Genomic DNA, 21102 nt, shown 5'->3' on the forward strand with positions numbered 1-21102 from the left:
ATAGCCATTAAAATAGTATAAATCTAAAGTATGTATATTGTATTTATGAATGAATTTAAATATGTTTGCGTAAACAAAAAATACTATAATTAAATATGTAAGTACGCCAAAATATATTTTTTACTATCATTTTATATTTAAAATCCAACGACGTCATTTCAATAAAACAGAAACTGACAGTGAATGAATCGATTTTTTACTATAGAAATAGTCTTAATTGAAATTTATTATAATTTTACTAGCTTTCCGCCCGCGGCTTCGCCCGCGTTTTCTGAGAAAACCCCGCATAGTTCCCTTTCCCGTGGAATTTCCGGGATAAAACCTATCCTATCTCTCAAGTTGGATCGAACTGCACATGGTGTGCGAATTTTATTATAATCGGTTTAGTGGTTTAGGAGTCCATTGAGGACAAACATTGTGACACGAGATTTATATATATTAAGATAATTTTTTGTTTTATTTTCTGATAACTATTTCTGATCAGCAAAAAACCGTATTATGAGCCGTAAATATAACATAGAAAAATAAAATTCAATAAATTATAATAATCTTTATTGTTAAAATAAATATTAAAAGCGCTCTACATATTATGGAAACACGAAATTAAAATGAATTCGTATGACGTATTTATTAAATAGTTTTAATCAAATATGTAACTAATGCCTCTTCTTAAACCGGTTTTTTGCGTAAAAAATTAATAATAATAGTATATAAAAATAAGATGTAAATATATTTGACTGTTACTTTGATTTATTTATCTAATATCTTTGACTTACAGTACAAAATATACCGACACGCGAATTTGAATTTATGCACACTAATGGTTGAAGAAAGCGCGTATATGTAACTATATTAATTAAGTTATTTTGTACATTGTAGATACGAAAATCGATACATCCATTAGCAAGATATTGTGAATTATTTAATGTTTTAATAACGACGTCTATTAGTCATAAATTTTATATTTATTTTAGATATTATAATCATACTTACTCAAAATAATAAAATTTGTGAATTCTGCATATTACACGTATATTGTCTAATCAGAGTGTAAAATTGATTAAGATTGTATCCATTCTTCAGCACATATTTTTCGATGCTATTTTTAAGCCACTCTGCAGAAACGACAGGTTGTAATGTTTGATGTATCATAATGTATGTGTGTGTGTGTGTGTGTGTCTGTGTCTGTGTCTTTTGTGGTATCAGAGTTTCCGAACGTGGATATCATATATGTATTATGAACTATCAACCTTATCAACGTTAATCAAAACATTATTCCCACTGCACGAACTTTATCCATCGCTCGACGAATTATTATAGCTTCTTGTTATTGCATATTGCAGGCACCACCAAAAGACCCCACGATGTCCCCTGGCGGGCCACCAGAGGACGAGAGAACGGAACTGCTCGGATCGCTGACCACGGAACAACAGCAGCGCACTAGCGCGAGGGTCATCAAGAAGTTGAGACTGGAGTCGCCGGCTGATAAGCGAGGTATCTTAATAGTTACTTGGCCAGGTTCCATCCGGTTTCTGTAGGGAGTTCTGAAGTTGATATTCTTTATGGATTTTCAATTCGATGGTTTATTCGGGCTAGTTTTTGCGTGACCACCTTTGCTGTAGTGTTTGAAATGTCGGATTAAAATAGATAAAATGCATTTAAAAGCTAGAAAAATATAGGTGATACCTTTGTTAAATACGATCTTCATTTATATTTCGTTTTCTATTCTCTGATATTCTTCAAAAATTGAGGTAGTAATAATATTATGATGTCAATGTATAGAATGATATAGGAGAAAATGCAATAATTCATCTTAATTTTGCTATTAAACAGCATTGTCCACAGAAATTATAGAATGCGAAACGCCAAACAAAATAGATGACAAGGATCCCCTGAAATTTCCAACGGTGAGGCAGCGAATGCCCAAAGCGCTCTGGTCTGCTGATGAGAAAAGTCTTTTCTTCGAAGCTCTCAACGAATATGGGAAGGACTTTGATGCCATCACTGCGTATATTTGTGGCAAGATGAAGAAGAAGGGCATGCCAGATGGCATTCTGAAGACGAAGACCCAAGTCAGCCATTTCTATTATAGGACATGGCATAAGCTGTCGAAGCATGTGCAATTTGATGAAAGTAAGTGTTTTTATTATTATTGGATGTTTCGATTGGGAATTTTAAGGAATATAATAGAGCTATGGAGTCTATTTTCGGTTTTACGGAGAAATTAAGGTTCTTAGCTCATTTTGCAGCAAAATATAACCATTTTATGTTCAGTTTGTTTCTTAAAAAATATTGATGATTGCATAGATATACTAATCAATATGAGCATTGAGCAATTAATAAAACCGTTTAATTCTTAATGACTATGTCTTTTTTACATATTGATTTAGAAAAAGCACGTGGTTTATCCATAATTTATTGTGTGAGTCAATAGTTGTGTTCAGCGGTATATGTATAGCAGTGTATTACAGTTAAAATATTCAAAGATATTAATCGTTTTAACGACTTATTCAATGCAATGCAATATGTGCAATTAAATACTTTGTTTCAGGTGTATTATAAATTTATGTTTGATGTATTTTAGAATAATTGACCTGTAGTACGTTATTGACCCGGTTTACGTCAAAGACGGCGAATTAATTTCAATCTTTCTATGAAAATCTCTGGTTTTTAATAACAGATGATCTATAATTTGTAAAATTATATATTTTAAAAGTGACTGTACGTGTCAAAAGTTCACGCGTGTAACTTTTAATAAAAAAGAAACCTAATTACTAGCATACTTTGAAGCAATGTTGAATTTATCTGGGTGGATAGATCCAACGTTTTAAATACAGATAATTAAGGTAGCGGATAAAGAATCGCCATCAAGCTTTTTGACGAAATTTTATGAAAATGAGGGTAGTTAGTTGGAATGTAACTAATCACAGTTTCGCGAGCGATAGCGAGCTCTCTACTAGAGTTTATAATATTAATAATTGTGCATCCTTTATTTTAAAACGCATTTTATTCAAACATTCACGCAGGCGCGGTCCCAGGGGGGTGGTCACGGGGACATGACCCCCCCCAAAATCGTTCTCGATAAAATAGAAAAAAAATCTTATATTGTACAGTATAAAAAAAGAACTGGCTAAGTGCGAATCGGAGTCACTCGCACATCTAAAGTTCTGTTTAAACCTGTTTTTAATCCCTTGCAAATGTCGAAATTAGCGAAAATTTGCAGCTATCGGCTTCTGACTCGCACTTGGCCGGTTTTTCTTTGTAATATTTAAAAATGGCGAGTACGATTGGGGTGGGGGGGTTGCATACCTTTCCAGATGCGTGACCCCCCCCCAAAATGTCAGGCTGGGACCGCGCCTGCATTCACGTTACTAAATATTTTCGTTTATTAATTCCCTTCCCTTTCACGCAGACGTGAAAAAGGTAGCGCAGGAGCTATACGCGTTAATCAATTATGGCGAATTACGTCGTAAACTCGCGTCGGTGAGCGAGAAGACGTGCGCACGTCTCGGCGAGATGGTGCGCGGCGGCAGCATGGCGGTGCGCGCGCGCGGCCGCACCATGCGCGTGCGCACGCCCATGTGCCGCGCGCTGCGCCGGCTCAACCAGATCACCGGTGAGTGCGCACTCAAACTCCAATTTTATTCATTCAATTTGACTTATTTTGCAGTATCTACTTTAGGTATTTTGTTAAAACAAAAAAAAACTGGCTTACGCATATTATGACGATTGTAACTTTAAACGGTAGGCTCTTAGAAAAAAAGTATTGATACTTTTTTTGTAGAGAATTTTAAGATCTACAATTTTGGTCGGAAGTAATTTTTTGATAAAAATTACCGTTTACGAGAAAATAGCGAAAAACTCACTCAACTTGAATGGATTTTTTTACCGATTACAGCCACTGGTGGCCAGCGACAGCCACTTGAAACATTTGTTTATACAGGTGGTCGCGGACACTTCTATATCGAGTGGTCGCCACCATAGCATGCGTCTATACAAAATATATGAAAAAATGTGTCAAGTGGCTGTTGCTGGCCAGCAGTGGCTGTGGTCAGTGACATGTTTGCGCCGAGCCTTTATCTCGAACTTAAGGTGATGAATTAATTTTTCTAACATTTACGGCCCTTTTCAAACCTTCGTAATTTTTATATTATTAAAGTTGTCGTCATGAAAATTCTTGACAAGAAAGTTCAATAGTAACACAATACGTCTACCGTTTTAGAAACATGATTCCATGATATTTTCTCGATAGAAAAAAAATACAAAGTTCTCATTGTTATTTTTTTATAATCTCTGGCATCTTCAAAATAACAAACGTAAAGTTACGACTTTTTGGATATTAACTATAAAATATACAACCTATACGTCTACCGATTTAGAATTTTGAAATATGCGATGGTTTTGAAATAAACAAGAAATACTTGAAATTAGCGCGCGACCAGCCAATATAGCGAGAGCCGCCCTGTACCTTCCTACCCCGATCGCTGCACGAGTCATTCCCGCTACGGCCGTCACACGGGGAACTTGTGTCGCTCGCGCAATCATAAAAAAAGGGTGACAACACGATAAGACAAAATGAGACAAATGGGGACAATAAAGAAAATAAGAAGAAGAAACATAAAGGTTGGAGAAAAAAGAATGCTTACAATTGGAACAAATTAATGAAGAAGTTGGTTTTATTTTAAATTTGATGATAATTGTATTATAGACGATGTTTGATATGTACCCCTGTTTTAAGTACATAACGAATGTGTAAGATTTTTTTCATTTATAGCATAGATAATCTTTTCAGAAATCCGGAATCCAGAAGGAAAATAAACCCACTGATTGTTCACAATGTGAACCCACTCCTTCGTAAGTACCTTTATTCAGTCAAAAATGTATGTTATCAACGTTCTACTGGTTTTATCGCATGATTCCATTTTTAGCAAAAAGCAACAAAGTGCAAAGAAATAAAAAATCATGGTGAACTTAGTGTAAGTAAGGCGGACCTGATATGGAACAGGAGCTCATTGGAGTAGTATTATACTTAAAAAAAATACGAAAAAATTTCAAGAATTACATTTCTTAGTAGGTGGTAGATAAGTATGTTGTATAAAGAATTTGATGTTGATATTTATTTCATTTATACTTACTACACCTGTGCGGGAAATTGCTTAGTACTAAAACAGGTTTATATTCATATTTACATAGTAATGTGAGTTTTCATTTCGAAAAATTTTGTGTAAGTATATTAAATTGAGTTCCTGGGTGATCTGGAAACACAATTGGGCCCGGAAGATGGCGCTGCAGTCACTCCTCCTAATCACATGAACCGATTTGGATGAATATTTGTGTGCACATTTCATTGTTGTGGGATGATTGGTTGATTCGTTTTCACATTAGCTAATATTATGTATTTTTGTTGTAAACTTAATTTAATGTTTATAAAACATTATTATTGGTATAAATAAGCCAGTGTTCGTCTCACATTGCTGTACCTGCCTACCTACCCTACCAGGGCCTAACTTTGTTCTGGCTATTTTATTTTGATTATTTGTAATGAATAATTACAATTATAATAGAGTGCAAAAAATAAATACATGCGTCAATATATTTTGTGTTTTGTTTAAACAATTTTTCTATTTAAAAAAATATCATTCCGACCGCGGCTTTGCCCGCTTGGAATTAGGTTATATCGTGAATCCTGTTTTATCCCACAGAAGTGTTCAGTTCGGATAAAAAGTATCCTATGTGTAAATCCAGGCAATTAGCTATATTTTATCAAAATTGGTAATGTAGTCTTGACGTGATTAAGTAACAACTAACAAAAAAATATACAAATTAACATCCAAAGTTTCGCATCAGTTTTACTGTATTAGTGATATCTTCCACTCTTGACTTTGACTGAGAAGAATTAGGGTTTATAACTTCTTTCAGAAATAGTACCTTTCATTTCTGGGCATGATGTAATATCTACGTCAGCATCAAATTCTATCTAAATCAATTCAGTAGTCCGCGTTATTGATTACCATTTCATTTTTTCAGAGTAACAATATTTTTTGTTATTTTAAAGATTATTTATAACCTGTATTATTTTGTAATAAAGTAAACATTACGAAATAATAATAATTATTAATAATGTCTAAGTAGTTGTTGGAAAGAAGATTATTTGTTTATAAGCAAGAAAATAAAACCAATAAATCAACAATTGAATAAATGTATAACAATATTATAACTGTATGACGACTCCATACATGTTTGTCCCGAGTCGGCCAGCGGCAGCGCGGCGAGTTTGCAAGAATGACTTCGCGCACACCCGCGTTCGCGATAGCGAGCTATTAGACTCCGCCCGCCAAGCAGTGGATTTTTTTTTGTGTATCGTCTTAAGCACGCGTTCATAATTCATATAAGAATTATTAATGAAGTAGAAAACAAAATCTTCGAACGTTTTAACATTTTTTGTTATGGAAAAGTAAAATTACCTATAAAAAAAACCTGTTTTTATATAAATGACTAATTCAAAACAAAATAATAGCCATTAGGGCTATTTGTCATGGATTTAGCAATATACAACAATTTTACGCAACAACGAATACGGAATTTAATCTATGTATTAAAAAATGAAATTGACATCACCATTGTATGAAAATATAATATGTTATTGTGACAATGCAATGGTTAATGGACCGCTTGTCTTTAATAGACTTAATTGCTGGTGTAATGATAGAGTTCAATATAATTATTAAGTTATAGAATTGCTCTTTAGTTAATAGTTATAATATGGTCTATATTTTATGTATAAAATGTATTTGGTATTCGCTCTCTATTTTTCTTCCATTAATAATTGCGTTGATTTTAAAATATTTGCAAGTAATAATTCGATTATCAATTTTTTTTTTATAATCCAAGCACAATTTATTGGGGCAGGTGGTGTAACGACAAACATAATATAACCAAGGCATTGTCTAGTTTGAACCCATAATTATTTTAAAATATACCCTCAATAAAATTATAACAAAAAAGTCGGTTGTAAGTCAATCTCAGCGTCACTTTGCAATTATTTTTATTCAAATAATATAATTTTGAAAATATTAAATTTTATGCCATTCATTATAACGCAATCACTATCATAGATTAGATAGAACATTGTTGATCATATCTTGTTATTCTATACAAAGCATATAATATGTAAATATATTATTTTGTAATTATGTACATAATATATTATTGTATTATCCCTTAAATTACCAGTGGACATCAAATTAAATTTGCCTAATAATTTATGGTTTAAATAATCCCTTCAAGCATATCCGCATACTATTTGCATTTATGTAAACAATGTAAATTTATAAAATCCTCTATCTGTATAAATAGATTGCATGACGACAATTAAATTGTAGCTTATCAACTTTTTATACGTTTTAATTATAGTAATTAATTGTGACTAGATTATCCCAACTAACGATGCATTTTGTTTATTGTTTGTGGACATCAACATTGTTGCATATCTGTTAAACGCCTTTTAAGTAAATTTTCTGAAACAAATGAGATTTTTGCTTCGCCAAACCTTATTTCATCAGTCATCTTTACAATGGGCAGCGTTGGGCGAGTAGAGGCAATCACGATAGTGTAGACGGCCTAAATGCATATGATGTGGATGTTTTTTTCATAATCGCTGTAATGTAACATCGACGATCATTTGTTGGGCCAACGCTACCCATTGTGCTCTACACAATGGGTAGCGTTGGCCCATGGACATTTTTGAGTCGCCCAACCTTATTTCACACAATGCATATTATGTGTAATTTTTATTTTTCTAGTAAGAAATCCTTCCACTCTTCGTTGCCGTTTTACTCTCGTTGATAAAAGCAAACATCTCACAGCGACTGGTCAAGTAAATTGGCGTTATAGAAATACAGATTTATTGTCAAGTCTTCGTAGTTCGTATAGACCTTAAAAATGACTAATATTTTTCAGGTTTTAAAATGTTCTATTTCATTTTGTCTTATTACAAAAGGTATGCATTTATCTAATTATCGCTATAACACACACGTCATTAGGTGACCACTTAACATAAGGTGACCAACCTTTGCCGCTCTGCTATTTTATTTTATTTGCTTAGTCATATAAATAACACCAACAATAAATAGACATTAAATACAATATAAGAAGACATTAACATTAAACCAATTGTATCTAATGTATTTATCAATTATAGGTGCACAGCATTCACAGTAATAACACTTATACAATTATCATAAACGAATATCGGCTATAAAAAATCAATCCGTCATACAGAACGCGCATGCGGTACACGCGTATGTTCCCGTGCACAGATAGTCCTGCGCGCGCGCAACACGTGCGCGTGGTCGCGCGTTCAAGCGGCTGCGCATAACCCGCGCGCAGCTGTCGCGTTACCGCTGCGTACGCGACTCAGTGCGTTTATTAGAGCGCTAGAGAAGCGGTGGAAGAGTGTATCCTTTTGATTATTCATATTCATGGAGGATTATGAAATGGGTGGGTACTTGATGGGAACTTAAAGAATTGGTATAGATGATAAATAAGACTGGTGTTTAACTTAATGTTGGAAAGAAAACTTAATAGAAGCATAAATGATACGGAGTTTTGATTTCTATACTATATTCTATATAGAATTTTGCCAACTATATATGCCATTTTCCGGGTATCACACTAAAATATGCTAGATTTAAAAAATCTAGTATGCATTATTATTGTGGGTATAATTGAAGTTCTGTCAATAAAAACATAATAAAATCTGTATCCCTATATTATTTACAAACTTAACTCGATAACAGTCGCACTACAAAAAGCACGCTACACAGAACGGCATAGATAAAGAAGCAGCTAACCCTGATGAGTTTGAGATCCATGGCAGCAAGGGAGATCTCGAGACACATCTTAATTTGGAGACAGATAGGATTATCACGCAAGGTAGTTTATCCATTGATCATAATTTGTTTCTTAAACTTTGATTTTTGTACATTTCATTGGGAATTCTTAGCATTTTTTTTAGAATGAAATCTACTACCTAAAATTTGAGCTAAAAATTGTAATTAAAGATATTTTTACCACCTTATTTTATTACCGCGCCTTATTATTATATTTTGTTAACACAAAAGCACTAATAGGAGCCCAATAAAGCTCTGCAGCCATGTTCATTTTACTATTTGTAGAAAGAACAAAACCGACAAAGCTAGTACTCCATCTCGGTCCCAGACCTGGTGCAGAAATCCACCTACCAGTTTTAAGTCCAAGCGAACAGCTCTCCAGTCAGAAGATCTGCTTCTCGTCTTATTTGGAGAGGATGGGGTCCTTGCACCGGGATAAAGATAGCGGTAAGTGGTAGAAATGCTGGGGAAATTGTATTGCAAAGTGTTGGAAATTTAATGGAAAATCGATAGTAGTCATGAGGTATGAAATGTTGACTTTAATAGACTGTTAAAACACTTACATCCATAAGATTTTTTTTATCAAGCTTCAGATAAAATCTGCTTGAGTATCGATTAAAGTTTCATTGTAAAATGGAATTAAATGCGATATATTATATCTACTATAAATTTGTACATAAGTCACACTTTTCCATATTTTTTTATTTCAGTAAAAATACGGACACCAAAACGCCAAAGAAAAGATAGCACATCCGAAAAGGATAAAGATGACAAAAAATTAAAATTAGATGACCCTGAAACAAATAAACTAATCAATATTGACGAAACCGCTATTGACGGTATAGAATTAATGGCGCATTTTAAAAATATACATGACGATGAAGAAAAACCTAGCACAGAAGATGAAAAAGACTTGAAATCTGAAGAAACGGCAGAAGAAGATGGGGAAAGAGAGCCAGAAAGAGATCACGCTATAACAGAAAGAGATAACCCTGTATCAGAGAGACTAGACAACGTTATGTCGGAAAGAGAAAAGGATAGTTTTTCAGAAATGGAAGACGAAGAGAAGTATAATAAGAGTGATACAGATAATGAGAGTGATGGCAAAACGGATAAGGATAGCAAGTTTAAGAATTTAAAGGTAATGTACAATTTATAATTATTTCATAGTTGAACGGGTTGCCTGCCGATAAAACTATTGTTAATCACCTATTAAATTTTCAATTTTGTCCAATATTTTAATGCAATACTTGATACCTGCAAGGCATATTTTCTCTTCATTGTTTAATAAGAGCAGATGGAAAAAACACCTCAAGATATTATTTATTTACCGACTCTAGCAAAATTTCAGGTAAAGTTTCGAATTCGTCCCAAGAAACGTGGAGGCAGCGTTTACACGCTCGTTCTGGAGAAAGATTCTAATGATGAGGCTAAGAGTGAAGATGCCAAGGTGGAAGAACCAAAGGTAAAAAAAAATAATTCATTTAGATAGTTTATAGTCTGTATGTTTAATGATTTAAAGGGGACAGAAAGAACCTATTGAATTAATAAAAAAGTAATTTGAATAGGGCAAATAATATATTTTTGAAGTGAAACTTCTTTATCGGGGTTGGATAAAAAATTAAGTGTAACATTTTTTCGATACGCGTGACATTTTTCCGTTACGTGCCATCTTTTTCTTATCCCTACCACGCGTGATTCGACGTATTTCTGTAAAGTTGCATGTATAGTATTTTTTTTTAAGTAAGGTCATAAAGAAGTTTCACTTCTTACGTGTGTACACTAGTACACGCACATATTTTTTACCCAACCTACTGCGTTATTAACACATTAATATATTAATTTAAAATTTCAGTCAGAAGAAGAAGCCAAACCTGTGATAGATGTAGAGACAGCGTTGAAACAAATCCGCGCGGGATGGGCTGAACATGATGCAGCCGATCTTACTATCGGGGATCTGTATTTGATGGTAAAATATTAATAAATAAATGTTTTGTGGACGATTGCGAAAAAAGAAAGTTACACTTAGAAATAAACATTGATTTGAATTGATTAGATAGCAATGTGCTTTCGAATATTTTTAATGATATTATGTCAAATTTAAATGGTGCAGCTAATGTATTAAATATTTTAACCAGGACACTAACTATAAATGTCACCGGCATTATACACATTTCTTTAAACTGCAACAGTTAAAGTTAAAAATAATATTATATTATAATGTTTTCTAGTTCGGATCACGTTCAAAACTCGAGCTCGACTATTGGTGGGCGGAAGCCACGCCCCCTCTACCGCAGCCAATCAGATCGCTCAAAAACTCAGAGAGCGACAAGCTAGACAAGGACAGGCTTATCGATAAGAGGGAGAAGGGCAATAAGACTCCGGAAAAGGGGGATAGTTCGGTGGAAGATGAAAGGGAGAAAAGCGATACGGATATATTTTCGCCGAAGAATACTTTCAGCCAAGATAGCAATGATGGCATGTCGGGGGATGAGAGGAAACGTAAGTAGAAAATTATATTTTATAGCTTAGGTTTTTGTGATGCAGTTTCTTACATTTGTTGAGATTAATTTTAGCGTTTATGTATAAGCTACGGACTTTTGCAATTCTTCGTTGGTAGAAAATTAGCGGTTCTTTGTAAATTGTAAAGTAATACAACAATAATTTAACAGTAAATTTAATATAGATACTTTAAGCAAGTAATATTTAGTTTTTGTTTTAATCCTTCATATGCATACTTGTGCAGGTTTTGGTTTACTTTCTCCATTAACGAAGTAACAAATTTACCATCTAGTTGCTTTATAAAAAAATAATATAAAGTTATATTGAATGTCAATAATAATAAAACATTTCAAACACAGCAGGAGAAGCCCCCGCTTCCCCAGAACACAAAACAGGCGCGTTAAAATTAGTCAGCAAGTTAGTCAATCGGCCACCAACACAACCGCCACTTGATGGCTTTTCACAACTTAGTGATAGGTATTTATAGTTTATAATATTATTTGACAGTAATTAATTATTAATTTGTTCCAGGTGTATTAAAAAGATTTTTATTTGTCAGTGGTTTTTTGAATAACATAAAAAATATGTACCTAAAAATTTAATAAGAGAAAACTTTTGAACATGAGGCGAATAGAAATGATTCGCGAAGGACGTATAAAGATGGCTACTGTACCAAAGCGCGTTTTAAAGACAAAAGTAGCTTAGAATGATCGAGAAAGCTGAAGAATTATTAAAAACAAGATCGAAAATCTTGATTTTCAATTTTCAGGTTAAAACGTCTGCTGGCTCTCGCGGGAAACAGTCACGTGGGCGCGGTCACTAACACTACGGTGTCTAAATGCAACTGTGGACATATTTGTCCAAAGAAACAGGTATTTTTGATTAATTTATAAGAGAGAAGACTTAATTTAAGACTGTTTAATTATAAATAAAGTCAAAAGTACTATCAGTTTAATGCTAATTTGTTCAATTGTGTAATCAATTCTGGCTAATTAGCTACATCGCAACGTGCTATTTGCCCTTTTTAGAAGTCTATAAAAAATTGGTGGTCTGTAAAGTCGGTTTACTGACGGTAGTTGAACGTGACAACGTCCGATTGTGCTTCTTTGTCGCTCGTTCCGCGCTCTCGCTCGCACTTCAAGCCTTACATGGAACGCCTCAGAGCGAGGTAACAACGCATGAGTCATGTTTTTTCGTGCGTGCAGCCGGCTTTATCGAATAATAAGACGTTGTCACGTCAAAAACTTTTAAATATTATAATAATCAAATTGTTCCCCATTTCAGAAACCACAAGCGTACCCCACAGAAATCCCGTACTTAGGCACGAAACTCAACGAAAATTCTGTGTTCAGGCATCCTACACCCATCGCACCGAGACCTAACCATGATGTATGTTGTTTTATTTTAATTTGTTATTTTTTAAATTGTAGAATATATTGGTTTTATTTTTGGGTAATTAGTAGATTATGTGCATAAAATGTAACGAGATTTTGTTTTATCAAATGGAATGTTGACAAATATTTACTATTTAGTGTAGTAATTTTCATAACAATATGAATAAAAAACTAATTAAAAATCAATATGTGATGCGACTTGCAAATTTTATTCCTTCAAAGCATATTTCCTAGCGCCCTGGAATAACACATATTGTTTTTTTCCACATTTATATTTTCCTTACCTTTTTTTGTTATATTTATACGCTCACAGATAATAAAAATATCACGTGAAATGGACATTTTGCAGAGTCTCTCCCGGGGGCAGGTGAATCTGGACGATTTGCCCCGGCTAAAGAAACGGGGCAGACCTCGTTTGGAGCGGGCCAGTAGAGTTGTGGTACAAAGGCTTTTGCCCCTATTGCCTAAACTGCCCCCGCCTAGTAGTAAGTATCAATATCTTGTTGTTTTGCAAATTTCTGTTGTATATTATTAAATGGAGGCAATAAATGACTTGCGTAGTTTGAGCAAAACTGATTTGTTACTTACTATACTGAAATTACTGATTTGTTACACTTGTTTTGATTTAAATTTGTTTTTTATTCAATTTAATCTGTACAAAAAATAGCATCATGTAAATGGGGCTTAATTCTACAGATTTTCTGTTTTTCGAACCGGTGGAAAATATATTTTGAAGATTCAAAGGCGTTTCTTTTAGAAGTCTAGTTGAAATAAACAGATTCTGATTCGTGTGCCGTGCAATTTAATTTTTTTTAATATACATTTCTTATAGATATTAATTAATTTATTTTTTGCAAAAACAGATTTAATACCAGTGAAGCTTGTGCCGAGCGCAGCAGCTGGCGCCAGTGCGACGGCTGGCAACACTCGACTGCTGCCCCGACCACCCCCACCACCCCCCACTTCTACTGCTGAGTGAGTTATTATTTATACGATTATTATGAAATATTTTTGTTTTTATTCTTATTGTTTCGAATTATTTGAAGTGAACGTTCTTTAGGCGCGTTGAGAGTAAAATTTCATGGTGATACCGTCACGTCATGGAGTAAGGCGACGATTTTGGTATCTTTGAATCTTGCTATAGAAGTTTCACTTCTTACACGTGTGCTCGGTACACACTCGCATTTTTTTCCCTTTTTGCCTACATTTTGCACATTTAATTCTATCCAGATTATTTTTTTTTACTTAATTCCTTAAAAAATTGCATATCATCAATCTGCTATAATATGTCATAGTGTCACTTATACATATTACCAGTTTCAAACACTCGTTTTATTATAACATGTCTTCGTTTTTCCATCATTTTTGAATTGTTTTTTTTTATTTTTATTTCAGTCTGTCCGCCTATTACGTGCTGAGCGAGTCGAACGGTCAATTCTTCTTCCACGACGGAGACCGACGCATTCCCATCAACCAGCCTGATGATGATGATGATAACGGTGATTATTGTTACATTGATTAATGTTAATGGTTGAAATGAAATGTAAAATGTATAAATGTGTTGACTGACCGGTTGGCTTGGTTGGTAGTGGACCTGCCTTCCAAGCCAGAGGTTGTGCGTTTGATTCCCACCCGGGGCAAATATTTGTGTGATGAACATAGATGTTTGCTCCGAGTCTGGGTGTTAATTATCTATAAAAATATTTATTTAAAATTATATAATATGTATGTTTATCAGCCATCTGGTTTCCATAACACAAGCGAAAAGCTTACTATGGGATCAGATCGTGCCGTGTGTGAAAATTGTCCTGAAATATTTATATTTATTTATTTAAAATAAATTAGGACTATACGGTTGGTCTAGCGTTCGCCACGGATTGACGTCAAGGGCGTGGGCGTGGTAATCGATTTTCTTCTTCTTATATATAAAATTCTCGTGTCACAATGTTAGTCTGCATACTCCTCCGAAATGGGTGGACCGATTCTCATGAAATTTTCTGTGCATATCGGGTAAGTCTGAGAATCGGCCAACATCTATTTTTCATATGTACCACGGGCGAAGCCGGGGCGGACCGCTAGTTTTTTTATAAATTTTTAAATTAGGACTAGTTTCACATATCTAAATGTACACAAAACTAACAACTTCATCCAAAGTCTAGTAAGTTCTTCCAAATTATTTAAAGTTATAAAAATTATCACATAAAATCTCATGAGAATCGATCAAGCCGTGTCGAAAGAGTATAACTACAAACACCGCGACACGAGAATTTTATATTTTAGACTAGCTGGTGCGTTGTGCGCGGGCTGCAAGCAGCCCGCGAGCCCCTTTTGCCCCTGGGTTGAAGCAATAGGGCAGTCATTAGAAAATGTGTTAGAATTCCAAGTCCATTTGTAATTTTCTGCTAACTGCGATTCCACAGTCAATCGGAAGTGCTTATAAATTCCCCATTCAAATATTTTCTATTCTGAAATGCTGTCGACCTTCGAGGGCGCGTGGTGCGCGGGCTGCAAGCAGCCCGCGGTACATCCCAGGGACAAAAATCTTCAGTCAATTGAAAATGCATTAAAATTCCCAGCCAATTTGTTATTATCTGCTAACAGCGATTCCACAGTCAATCGGAAGTGCTTATAAATTCCCCATTATAATATTTTCTATTCCGGGAGACTGTTCACCTTCAAGGGTGCGTGGTGCGCGAGCTGCAAGCAGCTCGCGGCTCATCCCAGGGCAGAAATCTTCAGTCATTTGAAAATGCATTCGAATTTCCTGTCCATTTGTTACATCTGCTAACAGCGATTCTACAGTCGGTCGAAACTGCATATAAATTACTTATTCAAATATTGGTTAAATTTTTGAAACGTGATCCCGAATTTCATTTATTTGAGGTGTCACAGCGGTGACTTTTTTTCACTTATAATACCACAAGAGCTTCAAAATTATCGTCAAGTTTTTCAGGTTAAAAAATCACGAGGGCGAAGCGCGAGTGATTTTTCCTATTGTCGATATTTGGGTCGGAAAAATAATCATAATAAACTGTTCAAGACAATAAATGTGTGAAGATGTATAAAACATATTGAAAACTTCAAGTCTTTTTAGTAGCTTCGTTTAAAATCCAATTCATTATGCTTTCGGCACTAAAAATATCTAACTGAAAGCCATAGGACTATACAGTCAAAGGGTGTATCGAATAAGATATCGTTACACTATTAAAATAACTACTTTAAAAAAAACCGACTTCAAAAACGGAAAAGTAAAAAATAATTAATTACTAAATATTATTTAGTTGTGTTATTATTCACTGTATAGGTTTGAAGTCGGTGCCAAACACTAAACACTTATTAAACTACGCTATTTTTTGATACAAGAACTAAGATTATTTCGATACAAGAACTACCTACTTGCAATTCAATAACATTATTCGCGATACAAAAAATTGGCTATTTTCGATACAAAATCTACACTACTCTTGGTGTAAGTCCTACGATTATAAAGCGTGAAGGATTGGCTCATTCACTCAATAAATGTGTGAAGATGTGTATATTATTACATATTGAAAACTTCAGTCTTTTTAGTAGCTTCGTTTAAAATCAAATTCATTATGCTTTCGGCACTAAAAATAAGAACTTACTTTTCTGTTTTTGAAGTCGTTTTTTTTCTAACCTAACCTAACCTAACCTAACCTACGTAGTTTTTTTGTTTGAGTGGGAATCGCCCTAAAGTCGCTTTTGTTCAAGAGTTTACTTAACGCGCTCATCGCTTCGCTCCTCGCTACCTATTTGAATATTTACGCCGGCCGCTGACGTGACTTGCTCGCTTCGCTCGCTTGGCTAGTGCGGTAGTTCAAAAGTAACCTAACTCGCTCGTCGCTTCGCTCCTCGCTACTTCTTTGAGTATTTACGCCGGCCGCTGACGTGACTTGCTCGCTTCGCTCGCTTGGCTAGTGCGGTAGTTCAAAAGTTAACCTAACTCGCTCGTCGCTTCGCTCCTCGCTACTTCTTTGAATATTTACGCCGGCCGCTGACGTGACTTGCTCGCTTCGCTCGCTTGGCTAGTGCGGTAGTTCAAAAGTAACCTAACTCGCTCGTCGCTTCGCTCCTCGCTACTTCTTTGAATATTTACGCCGGCCGCTGACGTGACTCGCTCGCTTCGCTCGCTTGGCTAGTGCGGTAGTTCAAAAGTTAATAAATATTTTCTACTCCGGGAGGCTGTCGACCTTCGCGGTTGCGCCGTGTGCGGGCAGCAAGCAGCCCGCGGCGCCGTCTTTTGCTATTGCTATGCGATTACCCTTCCTACTATGGAAATTTCCATACAAAATTTTCGAAAAAAAAAAATTTCGCTTTTTACCAAAAATTTTTATATGCCTGGAAGCGGACCAGGTTTTGAAGCATTTTTTACTTCGGCGACCCCGACCTACCTGCCACCGGTTCAGAGAGCCGTTGAATTTCGCGATGTATGGAAAATGGAAACCGGGGGTCGGAGAGAAATTCTGAGTTTGCAGTTTTGTAAATATGGCCGATTAGAGCACAGAAGTCAATTTTCAGACCGATCGTAAAGTAACCGGCGCCACCATCTTGCTTTGAAAAATTGGCCATTTTTGAAAAAAAAATTGCGTCCAATTTGAAATTTCTCGATTGCCCTGGTAGCGCCCCATCTTCTTGATCATTTTTTAGTTCTACACCCCCCACCTATCTCGCGCCGTTTCGGAGAGCCGTCGAATTTCGCGTTGTATGAAACTCGGAAACCAGCGGTGAAAACTCGATTATCAGTATGCCAACTTAATGTGCGGCTCGATTAAAGACCCTGTGCCAAGTTTCAGCGCGATCGGACCAGCGATGGCCGTTTTAGCATTTGTATGGCGGCGGCCATTTTTTCGGCCATTTTGAATTTTTTTCACTATTTGTGGTAATTGCTCGAGGTCTACTACAAGTTTAGTTTGAGCACCCCAGATGTAGCTGATACCGTTTGCGCGGGCCGTTGACCGTCTCCACGGGCTGTGAGAAAGTTCAAAATTTCGGATTTTTCTGGATATCCTGGGAGCTGGGCGAGTACGATCGCGGTGTGAGTGTGTTTCCGCGATGCGCCACCTCGTCTAAATTTACGTTTTTATGTTTGCGCCAAAAATGGAAAAATTCCAAAATCGAGCGTCCCACTATGGCTCCCTGGTAGCGTCCCAGGGTGGTGATCATTTTTAGTTCCGGGACCCCCCACCCAACTCGCACCGTTTCCGCGGGCCGTTGGATTTTCCAATGTATGAAAGTCGGAAACTGGGGCCCGGAGCCACTCGAACGGGGCACCGATCGATTTGCCGGCTCGCACAGAGCACGTGTGCCAAATTTGAGACGTAAGGATTCATAAACGGCGATTTTGGCAAAGTACGGCGGCCATCTTTTTTTCGCGAAAATCCCCATTTTTCCACCCCCCCTGGTAATCGCCACCAGTTCCGAGCATTTTTTGTTCAGACACCCCCCCTCCAGGTGGCACCGTTTCTGCGCACCACCAGGGGTCCACTCGGTATTCGAAGGTGATCGAGATCGCTATATTTTTCCTCTGGTCGCTCGGCGCACCTCTACACGATCACGTCGTTATCCCCCCCACTTTCTGCATAGTTTCCGAGAAAAGCGATGTCAGTGAGTCAGTGGTAGTGTAGCTTTATATATTATAATATAATAATAGGGTAGTTTTAAAAAAAATGTTTAGTAATAGCAATATAATATTAAATAAATAAATGAATAAACATTATGTATCCAGATGAAGCAGCCCCAGAAGGCGAGTTAGACCTTAGTATAAAGAGCGAGCCGAGCAACCAGAGCGCGGACACGTTGAAGCTCAAACAGGAATCGAACTCGGAACCCGGCGCTGTGAGCAAGTCTGAACCCACTGATATCACTGGTGAGTTTATAATGTTTTATTGGTTTTATACGTGAAACAGCCAATACGTCTTATTACAAAAAACATAGATAGATCTGGTTTAAACTTGTCCTTGTCTATGGTTTAAAAACATGTTTTGTAGTAAAACTTTTACTTTGATGGTTTCATTTGTTTTTCGGCTACGGCACTGCCCAGCCCCGGAATGGTGTAGCGAGAAAAATGTTGCCAGTTTTTCTATTTAATATTTTATTTTTTGTCATTGTTTAAAAATATTGTACGTGTTGTGTTCACTAATTAAATAAATTACACCGTGAATGTATCTCATCTTAAATAATTGTGTCTATATTTGATGATTATGTGATTTCAAGTTGTGAACTAAATAATTAAAAATAATTAATAATAAACTGGCAACACTGCAGGGTTCCTCCCGTCAGACTCGATGTCCCTATCGCCATCCCGGCTGCTGAACGCGGAGGGCTGGCTCGAGGGCTCCGTGCAGGACTTCTCCCTCAGCAGCTTCCTTAACCAGCTCGAGGGGAGACCGCACCCGGAGCTCACGGTATAATAAAAAAAATTGATTGTCTGTAAAGTAGGTTTACGATCGAGATGTTTACGTGATAACATCTTATTGGTGGCAGCGCTCGAGATGAGACGGGAGATCGGTCCGTCTCTCTCTCGTTATACCTGCGATCGCGCTCGTGAGGTTTTGGTGTGACACAAGTTTCTGAACATGTCACCCGACTAAACGATTTTAAAAACGTTATCACGTTAAAAAAAATAAATAAAAATAATTTCATTGAGATATTTTTAAAGAAAAGACAATTTTCGCCATTCCAGAGCGAATATTCATTGAAATTAACGCTTTATTACGTGGTAGTAGTGTTCAAAGTGTATTGTATCGTTCATTAGAAAACTCTGCCTTATGTACGCTCAGGCAGACTTTTGTTTGGGACATTTTTTGAGTGATTGTGTATTATTCATATAACTCTAATTTTTATATAATATATACTGTTGTATAATATTTAATAAAAATCTAAATAAATTTAATTTGCCTCCAGGTGGATTCCCAACTGCAGTCTTTAATGGCGGAGTCGAGTGTGGACTACGTTGCAAAGTTTGCAGACCTCGCTGCAGAAGTTACGGATCAACCTGATTTGAATAATGAAATGTCTTGAACACTTAATTAAGAAGAAAATGGATAAAAGAAAAGAAAATAATTATGTAGTTTTGTAATTTGCACACATACAAAGATGAAATGTTTTTAAATGTAGACTAAATCAAACATTTTTCGACCAATAAAAAATTTGAATATACAAGTGTATAAGCACAAATAATGATTTTAAATCTAGGTTTTCAAGTTTTAACAATACGATTAAGTATAATGTTTTATTGTTTTATGTATTTGCTCCTTGACTAAGTTTACCTTTTGGTACATTTTAGTGTCAATGAAATTTAATAAAGATTTTAACAATTATTGTCGTTTTAATCGATCACATTCACGAACTCGAAAAAGAAATACAATATAAGAACTCTCTAATAATCTTCAGAAAAAAAAACCATGATTACCTCACTGTAAAGTATGTTCTGTAATAATCAACCTCATATTTTACATCCTTAGGGTGCACTCACACACATCAGTCACCGTCACGGCACGTCACCGGACCGGATTAAAAAAAAATATGTATCAATAGTTCTAGTATGGCTCTGTTCCCACACGACAGTCGACGGCACGAAATCTATCAGTGACGTCCCCGGTCAGGCACGTCAAATAATCTTTCCATACATGAATCATACTTTTATCCCCACTCACCCGGTGCCGTCACGTCTCAGTTCAGTCAGCGTCGTGCTACCGTCAATTGCTACATGTTCTCTAGCGTGACACACGTCTAATCACTCACTAACCTGATGTATGTGTTCAATGATTCAGTCAAACCGGCGACGTGACTGACGGACAACATGACGGTGACTGGTGTTTGTGGATACGTACACAAACCGTCACCGATCAGTCATCGGTGACTTGACGGTGACTGATGTGTGTGAGTGCACCCTTATTGGTTTAGAATCTACAGAACATTAATCGAAAGCGATAAATTTCCTTGGCAAAGAAACGAATAACGATATTGAATCAAAGAAATTTTGTAAAACATGTTCAACTATTTTCTTGACTTGATTTGTTTGTTGTCATGAACTGTGATGTCACACGAAACGCGCCAAATGGCCGCGTCGTTTGAATTGTCGATTTGAGTTGGGTTTTTAAAACATTTTTTGTATACTTCTAAGTACTTTTTGGCTGCGAACTTTTTCTTTCTTATATAAAATGTTGTTAACTATGGGATTAAAAAAAAAACATGCATATTCGCCGTACTATAGCTAAACAATTTGTAAATTATATTGGCAATATTTTTATAGTCTGTGTTATTCCATAAACTCTAGATTTTTTTGACGTGAG

The 21102-nt window shown here is 35.9% G+C and overlaps 1 protein-coding gene and 1 long non-coding RNA gene across 3 annotated transcripts in view; both read left to right on the forward strand.

Annotated features, from left to right (window-relative positions):
- The window catches only part of crm (cramped chromatin regulator), a 35415-nt gene extending 15311 nt beyond the window's left edge, over positions 1-20104 (forward strand). The window contains exons 4-22 of one of the 2 annotated variants that reach the window (XM_090116724.1): positions 1344-1494; positions 1834-2133; positions 3413-3616; positions 8281-8456; positions 8799-8934; positions 9177-9338; positions 9602-10032; positions 10243-10356; positions 10747-10860; positions 11123-11393; positions 11753-11870; positions 12163-12265; positions 12678-12782; positions 13137-13272; positions 13651-13762; positions 14183-14286; positions 18534-18674; positions 19073-19212; positions 19712-20104. In XM_090116724.1, coding sequence (XP_089972850.1) covers positions 1344-1494; positions 1834-2133; positions 3413-3616; positions 8281-8456; positions 8799-8934; positions 9177-9338; positions 9602-10032; positions 10243-10356; positions 10747-10860; positions 11123-11393; positions 11753-11870; positions 12163-12265; positions 12678-12782; positions 13137-13272; positions 13651-13762; positions 14183-14286; positions 18534-18674; positions 19073-19212; positions 19712-19828 — 3135 coding nt within the window. In that variant the 3' untranslated portion in view covers positions 19829-20104. The remainder of the gene's footprint in view (positions 1-1343; positions 1495-1833; positions 2134-3412; positions 3617-8280; positions 8457-8798; positions 8935-9176; positions 9339-9601; positions 10033-10242; positions 10357-10746; positions 10861-11122; positions 11394-11752; positions 11871-12162; positions 12266-12677; positions 12783-13136; positions 13273-13650; positions 13763-14182; positions 14287-18533; positions 18675-19072; positions 19213-19711) is intronic. The other variant, XM_090116725.1, reaches the window with a different exon arrangement.
- Positions 4110-4983, forward strand: LOC149897340 (uncharacterized). Its single transcript, XR_016458200.1, has 3 exons — positions 4110-4669; positions 4793-4854; positions 4929-4983. It is a non-coding gene; the product is annotated as an uncharacterized LOC149897340 (long non-coding RNA).
- Positions 20105-21102: the final 998 nt, after the last annotated feature.

This window comes from Colias eurytheme, chromosome 26 (assembly GCF_061535395.1).
Source record: "Colias eurytheme isolate Ceu_HAF_F1 chromosome 26, ilColEury1 Martin Lab GWU primary, whole genome shotgun sequence".
Lineage (NCBI taxonomy): Eukaryota > Metazoa > Arthropoda > Insecta > Lepidoptera > Pieridae > Colias > Colias eurytheme.